The sequence below is a fragment of the Alligator mississippiensis genome, chromosome 5 (assembly GCF_030867095.1).
Source record: "Alligator mississippiensis isolate rAllMis1 chromosome 5, rAllMis1, whole genome shotgun sequence".
Lineage (NCBI taxonomy): Eukaryota > Metazoa > Chordata > Crocodylia > Alligatoridae > Alligator > Alligator mississippiensis.
The window spans coordinates 172,844,988-172,860,320 of NC_081828.1; the positions used below are offsets into that span (position 1 = coordinate 172,844,988).

General features: G+C 47.7%; 1 protein-coding gene across 1 annotated transcript in view; it reads right to left on the reverse strand.

Annotated features, from left to right (window-relative positions):
• ASB4 (ankyrin repeat and SOCS box containing 4) overlaps positions 1 to 15,333 on the reverse strand; it is a 28,326-nt gene that overhangs the window by 11,844 nt on the left and 1,149 nt on the right. The window contains exon 2 of the mRNA XM_014603037.3: positions 9,422 to 9,721. Within this exon, the coding sequence (XP_014458523.1) occupies positions 9,422 to 9,721 (300 nt within the window). The remainder of the gene's footprint in view (positions 1 to 9,421; positions 9,722 to 15,333) is intronic.

A 15,333-nucleotide genomic window follows, 5' to 3' on the forward strand; every position in this document is an offset into this window, starting at 1 on the left:
GGTGTTACAAAGCGTTGGTCAATGCTGTTCTGGGATAATAACGGGTAATGCCTGTAGCACTTGTTCTTTAAGGTCAAGCGCTTTTATCCCCGGGATCCCTAAAATGTTGATGCCCCCTAGGACAGCCTCTAAGGGGTATCGGTGGCCTTGGACCCAAAATTTGACCTTCGTTGGGACGGCGATAGCGTTAAGCCCTTGTACCTTGATCGTTTTGGTGGTCTTTTGGTGAGGTATCATTGAGGTAATCACATTGGTCTGAGCTCCAGTATCGAGAAGGAAGAATGCTTGTTGTTGGTCATCCGGATCAGTAGGGTTGCAAACAGTGAGTTCGGCGTATGGTCGAGAATCAGTAGGGTCAGGTCTGAACTGGAGAAGGCCGCCGGCGGAGCCGACGGCCATTACTCGTTTTTTGATGGGTCCTCGAATTTAAATCCTAATGCTTCGGCTATATGATATTGGGTTCATTCTCCCAAAACTCGCAACTGAGACTTGGTAAGTCCGGTGCGGGAGAGAAGAAAACCAAACGTGGTTCTTTCCTTCAGGGTCCTTTCCTTCGGGGTTCCTGGAGGTGACCACCCTTGCTGTCGTCGAGGGATAAATTCTTGACGTCTGGGTATCAGTGTTCCGGCTGGGTATGCTGAAGGTCGGTCCCTTATATCATTAGAAGCTTCTTCACCTTGCCTCATAAGTGCTTGTAGATGTGGGAGATGGCCTAAGAGATTTCCCACCGGTTGACCTGCCATTGGGTTCAAGAAGAGTCGGAGTGTAACGGCATTTGCTCCTCCATATACCTCCATGCAGGCATCTATAGCTTCCAAGGGCGTTGGGATTGCCCCTGGGTCCGATAGGTGGCGATGAGCCCATCTCTGTTTTCGTTGCATGGCGGTTAGTCCCATTGGATTTGTTCTCGGGTTCCATGAGAGATATGACACCCCAACTATAGCCAGGAGGAGTTGCTCCACAGTAGCCTTCTGTGGACGACCTTCGTGCCAGGTGTGAAATTTGTGGGTTACCTGTCCCACTATGAGCGCTGGGAGCGGGATGGGCCAGTGGGCACTGTCTGTGACCACATTCAAGTCGGTAGCACGCCCTCTGCTCCATGCCGCTTGTCGGGTCAAGGCACTCGCTTCTTCTTTGTCTAAGGTGTCAGATCCAAATTCCACTATTAACCGTCCTAACCACATTGCCAAGGTTTCTTCTGGTCTTATCTTAGATTCCTTGCAAAGCTCTTGAATTTCTGGTCGGGTGCGTGTGCGAGAGATAACAGTGGTACGTGTAGCACCATCTTCATCCGCAACATGCTTCATCACAGCTATCGGGTGTGCTGCGGTAGAGAAAGAGTTCATTTCTTCGTCTGGGAGCATTGGGTACATCTCTCCTCCCATTGCCCCCTCCCCTTGGCAAGGAGGCGGGGCCGCTGGGAACGACGTCACCTCAGGGGGCAGAGGCGCTAGGCGGATCCCCGCCGGGTCTTCTGAAGCTCCGCCCCTCTTTTCCAGGTTCCCCGGATGGCTCGCGCTTCTTTCGGCGCCATTTTCTGCTAGCGGTATCATGCGGCCGGTGCTATTGATAAGCGCTGCTCCGGAGCATTTTGCTGCCCGCTCCAGCGACTCCTTACCCGCCGTATGCATCTGTGCCTCTAAATTTGCGTATTCCCTTAGTAGACCCGCTACTGTACGGAACAGCACATTCATCATTTTTCCCTTCTTCCATTTAGTTAGACCCCATCTCGGCACACGACGGCCCTTAGTCTCCAAATCCTCCCGGAGCTGAACGAGGAGCTCATGGCCCCGCGACTCAGGCACCAAATCCGGACAGCTGAACCAGTCCGTGGGGGTGGGTTCCCCTCCTTCCCTTAAGTATCGAATGCATTGAGCGAACTCCTGAGCGGGGGTCAGCTTTTCTGCCTTCCGCGCTTTCACCCCGGCTAAGGATATGGTTGAGGTTTCCTCCGGGGGTCGATAATAGACCCGGTCACTCCCCATTATGCATCCAAACTCCCCAAGGGATAGCTTAGTTCTCCATTCCTTCACTACTGCTTCTTCTCTCTTTACGGAGAAGTAACCATCAATGTTTCTTTCATCCCCTTCTACCGCCTGGTGGTAAGTGATATGCGCCCATAGATCGTTGGCATTCTCTACGTGGCGGGTCCCGGTGCGCCAGGGGCAGCACCTGATTAGGTTCTTCTCTATCACCGTGCCCTTTAATCCCATCCTCGTCACCATGTCTCGGATGGCCAAAGCCAACTCGAGGCGATTTAATAATTGCTTGTTCGTCAGGTGGGCTGGTGAATAGAGAGGCCGAGAAAGCTTTATGGTTGTAAAACTTTACTTACGTCGTTTGCTGTTGCGACGAAAACGCTCCGGTCGTCTGAACAACTACGTTAGTTGTTCCAGCTAGCAGGGCTCAGGCCAGCACGTCTGTCTACAAATCAGGCCAGCAGGGAAAAGGATACTTCTGGGATTGCGCTCGGCGACGGGGAGAAGAATCGATAGGTGATCAGTCTATCGATCAGCTCAGCCACGAGTCAGATCTCTTCAGAGGCACTCTGCAGCATGCTCAAAGTTCTCCGACTTGGGCGGAAGTCACGCTAATTTTTAAACGGCTAGCAAGCCAATTTCTAGCCACTACGTGGGAATAATTTAGAACTGGCCAATAGCGGGACACAAATTTGCATTCGAATGGCGGGAACTCTCTTTCACCGGGGGTGTTCTGCTGCAACAGAAAACCTTTACTTTGCAAGAGGCTCTCATGTGACGGGAAAATTCCATTGTGCCGAGGCACCAAAATCACTGGGTTGTGACAACTAGGACTCCATGCTTCCCAGGGAGTCATGGGAGCTCTATATTAAATGGAGGCCACACAGCAGGGGAAGCTTCATTGTGCCGCAGTTCCCCTGGCCCCACAAACCTGTTGTTTTTCAGCCCTGTCCTGGTTGACTAACTCATGGCTGATTTGGACTGGAACATGAAAAATTCTCTTTAAAAAAGTGCTCTGCACCATGCAGGAAGCATGCTGGTTCTTCGCCTTGTGCCCTGGCTATTTCCTCCCTCCCCCTGTCCCCTGGGAAAGGACAGCTCCCCCATCCCAGCCAGCACATCCCTGGCTGCCTCTAACCCAGCTCCCCTGCCTCCAACCCAATCCCAAGCTGCTGAGATACATGCAAGATTTTAGTCCTTTATTATTATTTATTTTTTAATCTGTTTTTTCACTCCTTTCCCTTTACTCCCCCCACCCCTTTCAAACAGTTTTTCAAGATTGCTCCCCTCCCACTCTCTGCTCTGGCTGGGCTCCTGCTGGCTGTGGAGGGAGAGAAGCCGTAGACCCCTTTCTTCACCTCCACGCTAAGTACTACCTTCCCCTTCCTCTCCCACCACAGGGGAGAAAAAGTCCTGGCTCCTCTCCACACCCCTGCTTGTTAGCCCACTACTGGCAAGTCACAGCCATGCAGGTCTGAAAAAGCATGAAGCTTTCACTGGAGACTGCTCTAAAACCACCATCATTTTATGAAATCACAAAATTTCACAGATTCTGACCTTATACAGGTAAGCTGTGCCAAAGCCTTAAGAAAAATAATTTTTAAATCTTTGTATAACAGTGCCATCTGGTGACCCTTACCAGCTAGACTAAACTAGGCTGAACTAACCCTTCTGTTCCCACTAGGTACTACTTTAAGAGCATGGAAGAGAGAAGGCTTGGAGTAACCACGCACCATACTGCCGTTTTCCTTGGGTATCTCTACACAAGTGAAGACTCAATTAATCACGTCTGCCGAAGCATGGTAATTACCATGCTCCAGCAGCCTCCCACATCTTATGTATTAGTGCTCCCGCACTTCAAAATGGTGGCGGGGCACTTGAACTGCCACCATTTTGAAGCGTGGGGATGCTGATACACAAGATGCTGCGATGTTTTAACTAGAGTGGCTCTTGGAGCTGCTCTAATTAAAGCGCTGTCGCCCCTCAGAGCATGTGCAAAAGTGCCCCTTGGGACCAGGCAGATTCCTGTGAAAAATAATCCTCTCGCAAGTTATGACTAGTTGACCCAACTGTACTGCCTACTTCATACCCTCTTGAGGAGTACAAGCCAGATAGAGTAGAGATATAATGGCTCTGTACTACCAAAGGAGACAGGTGTGGAAACATGAGTGCTCCCTGGTGATGCTCGTGGTTTGTGGAGATGGCCTCTGAGTCTCCTATGACTTCACTATAAAGCTGAAAGTTCAAAATGTCAGAGCCAAACCTCACAGATTAGACTTCTTGCCATAATGAGCTGTAGGAAGAACTTCCACCTCTGAATGCCCCCCACCCTCTCTGTTCCTTCAGAATCAGGTCCAAATCTGTATCTGAAGTTGTTAAGAAATAAAGGAAAGGCAAAACTCCAGTAGAAAAGCTCAGGACTTTCTACACTAGTAACCCCCCCCCCCCCCCCCCCCCCCCCCGGACACGCATCAACACTGCCATACTTTCCCCAGTATTTCCTTAACAGAGAATTTAGGAGAAAAAGCATTTTGTTAATAATGTAAATAGTTTAGACATAGTGAAGGCATGAACTAAGGATTCAGGCCCTGTTTTTAAGCTCTTAATAGGATACATACAGCTGCTGCCTTTGGCGTCATGTTTATGTTGCAATTGAAACAACTGCACCATCTACTGGGCAGTCAGGCTATGTGTTTTCTACATGGCAGCAAAAGAAAAAGGAACATGCATTGAATTTTGTGTATGGTTTCTGGTAGAATATTAATGCTCTTCTTTTCTAATTGCTGCAGCCAGAGTCTCTAAGTGTCTCACTGCCTCTTAGATACAACCTGCTCTAAATAATTGCAGGCCAGTGCAAAAGACATGATTGCAGGCTGCTAACATAGAAGAAAAACTGACAGAGTAACAGCATCTAGACTGGAAAGGACCCAGAATCATCAGAATTTATAAGGCACAGAGGGGCAAAAGTAAGTCTATAGCAAATTCCTTACTCCTGGGGAAACCCCTACAATGTCTTTGTCTACACTGGGTTTATCTCTCTACCCTTATTCCTGGCTATAATGGCTAGGATTTCTTTTCAGTATCAAGGATGGGCTGGAAGGAGCGAGGGCACTCAAAAATGACATTGCATTGTCAGACTGAGGAACAAAGCATTAATTCTCTCTAAGCATTAAGAGAGAAAAAACACAAAAGAGGAAATACTGAGTTCTTGTCAGCTTAAGATGTTGTTGGGGGAAGCAGGGGGGAAAAACTGCAGAAATTGGTAATGTGAGAATGAGAAGCATTAGGGTGGGCAGGGGTGGAGAGGCACATCTATGAGTCCTCAGTGCAAGGATGATAACTGAAGCCCTGTGCTAAGCTATTGTGTGATGTCGCTATGCTCTCTTAATCACCTGCCACGTTTCACTCCACAGGCCGTATGGTTATGTGTTGAGGTTCTATATTTAGTTTGCATGGGAGTTCAAGTTTGTTAAGAGCTTTGGGATGAAAGGGGACTTGCAACTGCAAGGTATTATTACTGTATTGTTGATACCTTGGGGAAGCAAGCCATTAGAATACAGCCTTTCACATGCATTCATCCTACTCTGCCTTTTGCAAGAGTGTATTTGACTTTTTATGCTTTCCTGTGGTAGCAGATATAACTCCTGCTCTCAGAATTATTTGCTTTGGGCAGAATAAGACTGGCTGCATTAATTTTCCTTTCTACTAAACAAAATAATATGCATCCTTCCAGCAGAAGGCAAGTGATAGAGTAATTTATTAGGATCATATTGCTTTGCCCCTGAGACATACTCAGGCTCTTAGAACTTAGCCTTGGGAAAAGTCTGCATTAACAGCATATGTAGCAAATTACACCAAAACACTTACACTTGCTGTGGTAGCATGTGACAATCAGGGACTCTGCCTATGAAATTTATGAATTTCTATTTGATTTTATGAACCCTCTGTGTCCACATGCCTTTTGACTGACTTTTTTGGTGTGCAATACTTGCTCCTTGTGCTAAAGGTATAGGAGTAACACTGGCATGTCTATCTGTGAAAAGCTTCATCGGGGTGCGTCTACATGAGACATTTACTGCACGGTTGACTAATTAGCTGTCCAGTAAACGTCTCGGTGTCTACACATGCACCCCTATTAGGCTGGAGTAAACTAATTGACTCCACAGCAGGATAGTACTTATAAATACTAAAATAGTACTTGTAAATACAAGTACTATCCTGCTCTGGAGTAAAAAGCTCCACAGCAGCGTGTGTGTAGATGCTGCTCCCACTGGCTGAGGCACAAGGGTGCTTCAGTGTTGGGGCTGTCTTCCAGCTAGCCCCATGCTGAAGCTCCCTTATACCCCAGCCAGCCCCTCCTTAGCACTGTGAGCTGGAGCCCACAGGGCCCTCTACCAACCGGGGCTGCTCCAACTTGGCTCCCTGTACTATGCATGTATAAACTCTAGAGCTTATTACTCCAGAGTTAATTGCTTCCAGGCAAACAGCTTGCCTGTGAGCAATAAACACCAGAGCTTATTAATGTGCAGTAATAGCACATGTAAACATGGCCCTGGTTATGAGCTTTCTGACCTGAGAAAAGCAAAAGAGTAATGGTACAGATAATGCCACATTTCTCCATCCTATCTGCAGAAGGGTGTAAAATTTCCAAACAGGAGAACAAAAAATCAGGTCTAGTTATTGAGTCTTAAAAAGCCAAAAGCAAGAAAAACTCTGGAGGTGGAGAGAACAGAGGGACTCTCAGAAAAAGGTGGGTGTAACAGGGGTAGTGCTTTTGTATAAAGAGGTCCTTCTGACCTGGGGACCCAACTGAGGAAGAAGGAAACTGACTGGAAAAGAGACAGAGGCTAGGGGGCATCATTTTGTTTCGCTCATATTAAAATATTCTGCCAATTTTTCTTTGAAAATCTTTAGTGCCCCCATTCACAGTATCAAGGCCATGAGATTTAGGAGGGGTTGGGATGTGCCTTTTGCCATCCCCTTGAAAAATTGCCCACGTCTGGTCAAATAAATAAGCCTATGAAAAGTGGTGGTTTGCACTTGTGCTAAACAAAGAGTTTGCTAGCTCTTTAGTGTTATTACCCCAGGATCTTATTGACAATGAACATGCTCCAGGGCTGTGGAGGGCTGCAATTCCAGGTATTTCAGGCTGTGCCCCAGGTCTATGTTTGGGTCTATGAACTAAGAACAAAGCCTTTGTTTTCCTTTCTCAGCAGCATGCTCAAACCCCTGCTGTGAAGGAAGTGGGCTGTATCAGCTGCAGATGAGACAGGGGAACTAGGCATGGGGACTCTTGTGTGCTGAAGGGAGTAGGAAACTGGGTGAGAAACTGAGACTAGGGGATGAGGGTGCATCTGAGGCTGGCTGGCTCAAGAGACTGGGGCTGGAAACTGCAAAAGACTGGGACCTGACTAGAACAGGAAGTCATGTAGGAAAATGGGGAAAAGCGTTCCTAGGGAGGTTGCTAGGGGGGTGACTGAGATCAGACAAAGAAATTAGGACAGGGTTCTGGGAAGGAAAACATGGATGAGAGGAACCAGTATACAGAAGGGGAACTGAAACTGGCTGGATCAAGAGACTGCTAAAAGGAGTGGGTCAGGGGAGTGGAGGAAGAACAGGTTGAAGAGCCTGGGGAAGCTAGGACATGAGGCTGAAATGGATTGGATGAGGAAGTGGGAAAGGGAAAACTGGGGTGTGTTGGGCAGGGGGCTGGGCACAAGGAGCTGTAGGGGAGAGATGGCTGCATTTGTAAAGCACTTGAGGATGAAGAAGTCTGTGTCACAGGGCACCTTGGTGCTCCTGCTCCTAGAGAGGGGAAAGCTGCCGGAGGAGAAGCTCTGACAGTACATAAGGAGCCCCAGCGGAGATAACGAGCGCAGCTGCAGGTTGCCAGGGCAACTGATAAGAATCAGCTGGCCAGAAGGGGGCAGGGCCTGGCATTTATAAAGCCCAGGGCTGAGGCCAGGTTATCAGTTCCCTGCCAGCAACGCAGGAGCTCACAGGGCTAAGATGCAAGGACTGCTCGAGCAGGCTGAAGGATGGTGGTTCTGTGGTGCAGGAGCTATGTTGTTGCAGCCAGGCGGCCTTGAGTTAAGTTACAGCCAGGAGGCTTGTGTTTTGTTTGGTTAGTGTGTGTATTACACTGGAGGTTTGGGTGAGGCTGTAGGGGTTGGAGGAGGCCTCATAGGGACCCCATAGGGGTGGGGTGCCCTAGCACCAGTGAGGGCGCAGTCTAGCGCCAAGTCTAGCGCATTATCTTCATAGGTACCCCAGTGGTATGGGGGGGCGCAGCGCCAGTGAGGGCACAGCTCACAGTGAGGAGCGCAACCAGTGGTTTGCGAGCGCAACCAGTGCGTTGCGGACGGGGGGACACAGACCCTGGGTTGTGTGCGGGGTACGTAGACCCCAGCCCCACAGAGAGGGGCGATTTTATCAGGGAGCCCAAGGTGGGCACGGCGAGCCCCAAAGAGGGGGAGCGCCATATTGGTCTATTGAGAAGCCCAAGGTGGGCATGGCGAGCCCCAAAGAGGGGGAGCGCCATATTAGGGAGCCCAGGACGGGCACAGCAGACGCCAGCACGGGCGTCACTTGCGGGGTGCATAGACCCCAGCCCCAGGGAGGGGTAATTACTGAGGAGCCTGAGAGGGGCCATACTGAGGAGCCCGAGTGGGGCAACGTTTGAGAGGCCCAAGAGGGGCCCGATTGAGAAACCCAGGACAGGAGGAGCGAGCCTGGGAACAGGCTAGCACCACGGAAAGCCCAGGACAGGGGAAGGGTGCTGCAGTGGACCCAGACAGAAAGGGTTAGCAGTACAGCGTCCCAGAGAAGGGCAAGGTGCTGTGGTTGCTCCCGAGAGGACGGGGAGTAGCAGCGTGGTGAGCCCGTACCAAAGAGGGTAGTGGTGAGGTGGGCCTAAAAGACTGGCGGCTCAAGGGGACGTCCCAGAGGGGACTAGCGTATTATAGAAGAAGGGCCCGGGAAGCGGGCATGCAGACACACCAACGTCTTTCACATCAGCAAGGCTTGGGGCGTGGTATTAGGGGTGGTAGGAGCCACACATAGCCCATAAGGCTAGGATGCCCGGGGAGCACCCATTACACCAGGAGACCCCCAGGGGGGTCCAGGAACACACGGGGACAGAGGTCCCGAGTAGCCGTGCCCAGGGAGTCATAGGCAGCCTCCCAACCTTATATTTACCAGCAAGACATGGCGGGCGAGAATAAGAGGGTGCCTTGGGCCGGCCTTGACACGGAGCGAGGGACCTCGAGGAGATCACGGCCCTCCTAGAAGACCCCGCCGTGACAATCTACAAAATGTGCAGCATGGCTATTTTTTTTCCAAATAATAATACAGAAGCTTAAGGGCTGCTACTGTCATGAGATGTCAAAACTTGGATTGAATCCTGGGGGGTACTTGACAATCTGAATGATGCTTTGACTTACCTCTCCAAATCAGCTGCTGAGCACAAGGCACAGAGGTTTTTGTAGTACAAAAGTGCAAGGGTGCATGCCCACTCATTGAAAAGCAATTGATTTTAGCTCCATGCTTGCAAAGGATCTTGAGACATTCAACATTTGCCACTTCACAGGCCACGTGAATTGCAGCTTTCCCATTTGGCCTGCAGTTGATTGTAGCTTTGTGATTTAGCAGTACCATTAGACTCTCCATATGTCCATACATGACTGCTAGATGAAGTCCGGTTGCCCAGGATGTTTTTAGCTTATAACCAGGCAGCCAATACCCTGTAAAAAAAGGAAGGTGTATTACCATTCTTGGATAAGGATCTTTTGTAGAAATCACTAACTGGGAACAAATTTCTTGGGTGTGGTTGGAGTTCAGCTTTGATGTAATGAAATTCAATCAGGGTTTAGTATATACAAAATTCCATAGAATATAGCTTCAGTTTCATTAAGTACTTTCTCCACACATGCTGAATAGATTGACTTTTGAATAGATTAATTCCAACTTCATTGTACTCTGAAAGTAACATTTTCTTCCTGTGACCTCTATAGACTGACTAGAAAAGCCTAAAGCATTTGAAATGCCACCAGCTGAAACTTACGGAGAAAATAGGATCTTTGATTTGGTAACAGCTGAGCAAATGCTACACTAGAATTAAAAAGCAGCATTTACTTAGGCCCGTGACTCAACAGATAGCATATCATGCTGTTCTTGTGTGGGAGATGGCAGGATCTCACATGTCAGGAGCTGGTTTCAGCCTTCCTGAGAATGGGCTTGTGATGCACGTACTGCGGACGCCCCCTTGCAACGTGTTTGCAGCAGTGTCACAGCTATATTGTCAAATGCTATTCCTCCCGGGCACATAGCTGCCTGTAGTGATGATAGACTTAATTAGTCCATGCATAGATCTGTGTGAGAAATGGCATGAAACTTGACTAAAAAATGTTCACTGTTTTCTTAATAGCAATTTTGCCACTCCCCTTCATCCCCCTGAAATTCTGCATCAGTGGTTCCTTTTTATTTTGAAACATAAACACATGTAAGATTATGTAACACTTGACATTGTACCTTTCATGTGATAAACAGTGAGCAGAAACACAATGGCACAGTGACTTGAAGGGGAAGGAGGATGGGTGCTCCTGCCTCCCATCTCCTTTCCCCAACTTCCTCCCCACAACTGTCCAACAAGTGGAGTGCACTTGTAGCCAGTTGTCTGATGACCAGTCTTTGGTTCTGTGCTGAAGTGATCTGTCTGACTCACACAGATCACCAAGGCAACCAAATCAAATGCCCACATTTTTGCCAGTTCTGAATTAAACAGTGGGTAGGGGAAATGGAACTTAATTGTACTGAGTACAGATGAGCAACACTCAGCAAGATATAATAATACCCAAATCTAAAGAAGACAAAGTTTAGAAGATTAAATGCATGTGTACTTTTGACATGCAGAATATAGTCTTTAGCAAATTTGGTCTGTTCCCCACCAGCACCCCACATTGTACCCAAACGGGACTGATTCTTGATGACTGCACATAGATCATCCCAGAAATAATGATGGTAATCAATTGTAAATAAAGTAAAATAAAATAATATTCTGGAGAATGAGCAGCGGACGTACAGGACTGCTATCGTATCTTGTAAGCAGCACACTTTCTAGTAGGAATACTTACCAGAAGAAAATTTAAGGTAAAATTCCAGTCATAAACATGTAAAATTCTTAAAATGTAATCTTAGTGCACATACGCTGAGTTTTCCATTTCTGTCTTTTTCTCTCCTTGGCTAATTTAATACATATAAAATGTTATGTAAAATATATGTACTTTATATAATGTAATACCAGTAAAATGTATACCAGAATTTCCAGGATGTACAATATAGCCAGTTCAACTGGAATTTTAATGTCTGCATTTCCTGTATTCTATGACTTCAACTGTTCACTCTTAATGCTACATTAACATAGTTTATTGCACTGAAAAATGTATTGTATTAGAGAGAGAGAACAGGAAAAAATAGTATATAATTTAGATGAAAAGCTTGCTCTTTTCTCTTTCTGCGCACTCATTTACTCTCCTCCTAATTCAGTTTCAAGTATATATCAAGAATGCTGTTTGTTTGATAATGCATTTTTTATAAAGCTCTACAAATCTTGATTTTCATTCAGAGGTTATAGTCATAAAAGTGACTCTGACTACAGCAGCCTATTACTTGCACATATCTGCTTCTAATCTGTATTCTGTGGTATATCTGTTTTGCTGGCTTTTTCACTGCTGGCATGAAAGATTCAGTATGATTGTAGAAAAGCAAGTTGTCTGAATTAGACATCAACTACAAAATCTGTCAGGTAGGTTAAGAAACCAGATTTTTTCTTGTTGCCAACAATAGAGGTGCATCGATACCTCTTTCTGATATTGGATCACCACTGATATAAAGAAAATTAATTGTATCAGAAATTGGCCTGATCTGGCTGATAATTTGGTTGATAAATGCCCGTATGTCCACATAGCCGCAGTGCAGCATGCAGGCGGCAAGGAGCGCCACCCAGCAGCTTGGAGATCCACATGCAGCTGGTAAGTCTGTTGTGATGGAAGGGGAAGGGCGAGAGAAGGGGCTGGGGGGGGGGAGGGAGATCAACCACCCCCAATGGTGAGGGAGGGAGTGGGGCTGGGACTGGGGTAGGAGCTGTCCAGCTGAGGTGGGGCAGGCATGGGACGGAGCTGTGGCTCATTTGGGGGAGCGTGGGGAGGGAGTGGCTCCCACCACTGCGCACATCCTGGGAGGGCACGGGGCCAGCCCTATGTCCCCAGATCTGCGTGGGGGGGGAGGCTGCAGCTGTGGGCTGGGGCCAAGGCTGCACCAGGCTCTTCCCGGTGCTTGTGGGGGAGGGGTTGGGCCGGGGTTCTGCTCGGTGCAGGCGACAGTGGTGCTGGGAGTGGGGGCTAGGGCAAAATTTGGGGTGGCTGAAGCCCCCCTTGTATCCTCCTCCCATTGCCACCACTGCCCACCCCAAGCACAGCCTAGCCCAGCCCCCTCCAGGAAGAGCACCCCACATGCGCTCCCAGGGTACGCACAGTGGCAGGAGCTGCCCCCCCTTCCCCATGCACCCTGGGAGGGCACAAGGTGGGGGGCTCTTCCCAGTGTGGGCTGGACTAGGCTGCACTCAAGGTAGGCAGCAGCAGTGCTGGGAGTGGGCTACAAGGCAGGGCTTCAGCCTCCCCAAATTTCACCATAGCCCCCACTCCCAGTGCCACCACTGCCAAGTGCCTGTAAGAGCCCACAGCTGAAGCCTCCCTGCTAACCCTCCACACAGATCTGGGGGCATAGAGCTGCTCCCATGCCATCCCAGGGTGCACACAGGGGCAGGAGCCCCCCCTCTACCCATGCCCCCAGATGAGCCATAGCTCCTTCCTGCACCCCCCGCCCAGCCCCAGCCAGGCAGCACCTGCCACAGCTCCAGCCCCACTCCCTCCCTCACCGCAGGGGCCTTGATGTGCCCCCCCCATGCCCCTTTCCTCCCCTCTCCCCTTCCACCACAACAAACGTACCAGCTGCATTTAGCTGTATTGGAAATTAGATTGATATCAGCCGATATGCCTCAATAAAAATCATCTATCAGTACTGGCCTCCAAAATCTTTATCAGTGCACCCCTAGCCAACAAAATATGGAATGTAGATAAAGCAGAATATGATTTGCAATTACTAATATGAGCCTACAGAGATAAAAGTTAGAAAATTTGTATACATAAATTGTTAATTGCAGATCTAATATGGGTAAATACATAAGAGAAAATATTAGACACCAAGATATTATTTTATACAGTCACATTTCTGCCTGATCCAGCATTTATTTCTTTTTCATATATTGCTGTGGATAAGCTATGCCCATGGAAAGCTGATTTCCACCCCCTTCCCTCCCCCCAGGTATTTTAGGATGTCAAGATCCCTGGGCAAAGAGTAACTGGTGCCATCATACTGCACAGGAGGTAGGATTCTGGAATTTTCCATGTTATCAGAGAGTTGTTCATCATGGAAGCTACCTATGCTCCAAAAGACAGGGTGTTTCCAGAGGTGACATGATAGAAAAGAAAAGCATCACAAACAGGACAAGAACTTGTCAGCTACTCTCAGAGAGTAAACATTGGGGTGTATTGAATTTAGTAGAAGACAAATTTGTTTTATTATTTCAAGTCATCAGTGGTTGGAAACTGGTCTGTATTAGGGCTGTGCGAAACAGCACCATTTCATTTTGACTTCTGTTTTGCCATTTCAAAGGGACAACATTTTGGTTTGATGTTCCATTTCATTTCGTCAAAACTGTTTCGCCACGTTTCGACGTTTCGCCCATAAGCTATACTGGGGAATCATGAAAATGCCTAAAAATATGTCATTTCTTGCCTGATTCAAATGAAAACAGCGGGGGGAGTAGCCCCTGCTGAGGCCACAATGCCTGTCAAGTTTCAAGGAGATAGGTGCAGTGGTTTCTGGGAAACTGCGCCTTAAACTGTTCAGAGCAAAACTTGTGTCACTTGTAAGTGTGAATGCATGGAGAAAGCTCAGTTCAAACAGTGCTTTTTATGCTGTTTTTTCCATCCCTCCCCCAGAGCACTGGGACTGGAAGGGACCTCAGGGAAGGATCACAGTCACTGGCCAGCTACACATGTCAATATCAGAACAGTCCTTTTCCCTTCTTCCCCCTCCCTCTCCTTAGTTTCTCTTTAGGTGCAAGCAAGCCCAGCTTCGAAACTTGAAATGTTTCAAAACTTTTTAAATATTTTGACTGCCCTCATTTTGTTTCAAGGCTATTTCAAAGCCTTTTGTTCTGTTTCGATTTTGCTGTTTTGAGCTTAAAATGGGTCAAAGCAGCATTGAAACGAAACACTCAGCAACATTTCACAAAGCCCTAGTCTGTACCTCATGATTTGTTTCTTTTCTACCCTGAATTGGATTCTTTGGCTCAAATGTTAGCTCTGACTGTATATTTCCAGGGTGACAATACATGGTTTAGCCTGACTTGACACATATCTCAAAGCATCTCACTTCTGAGATTTTGAAAAAGAAATTTTCTCTACCAAATAACATCCAGGCCCAGGGAATTTCCTCAGGCTTAAGAGGAAGACATAATACTTCTATTATATGTAGTTCCCTACTTCCCATTTTCAACTTATGTTTCTGGATGGGCTTTTTATGTGGATTGAATAGGTATATATTAGGAATTTACATAGACATATATATATATGTGCATATTCTGCACCATGCAGGAAAAAAGCAAAGGATCCTCTTCCCAGACATCACTGAACCTGCAGCAACTTCCACAACTCTGAGGAGGGTAGCAGTAGTCCATCCTCACATTTTAAAAATTTCAATCCTTGGCCTGCCCTTAAGATACCCTTTCAGAAAAGATGTAAGGAACTTCTATATAGTTCACACAATGCAGTCAAATAACACAAGTTCAATAACTTCTGGAGACTTCCAGAGCTGCAGTGTTAGGCACAGGATTTATTTATGGTTGCCAACCATCCCAGATTGGCCAGAAGTCTGCTGGAATCAGCATCAATCTCCCGGTGACTGTTGAAAGCAATCCAGGAGATTGATATTGTGAATGGGTTGAACAGTACAATTAATGACTAGAGGTACACCGATACACCGGTCCCAAATCAGCACTGATAGAAGGAAAATTGACAGTACTGGCAGTTTGCTTTTTTTGGCTGATGGGCCGATAATGTTGCCAATAAATGCCCAGTGCATGCGTGCGGCCACAGTGCAGCACACAGGTGGGCAGGAGTGCTGCCTGGCAGCATGCAGAGCAGCTGGGTCTAGCTGGTAAGTCTCTTGTGAGGAAAGGGGGGTGAGGGGCGGGGCAGATCGAGTCCCCAGTAGTGAGGGAGGATGGGGCAGG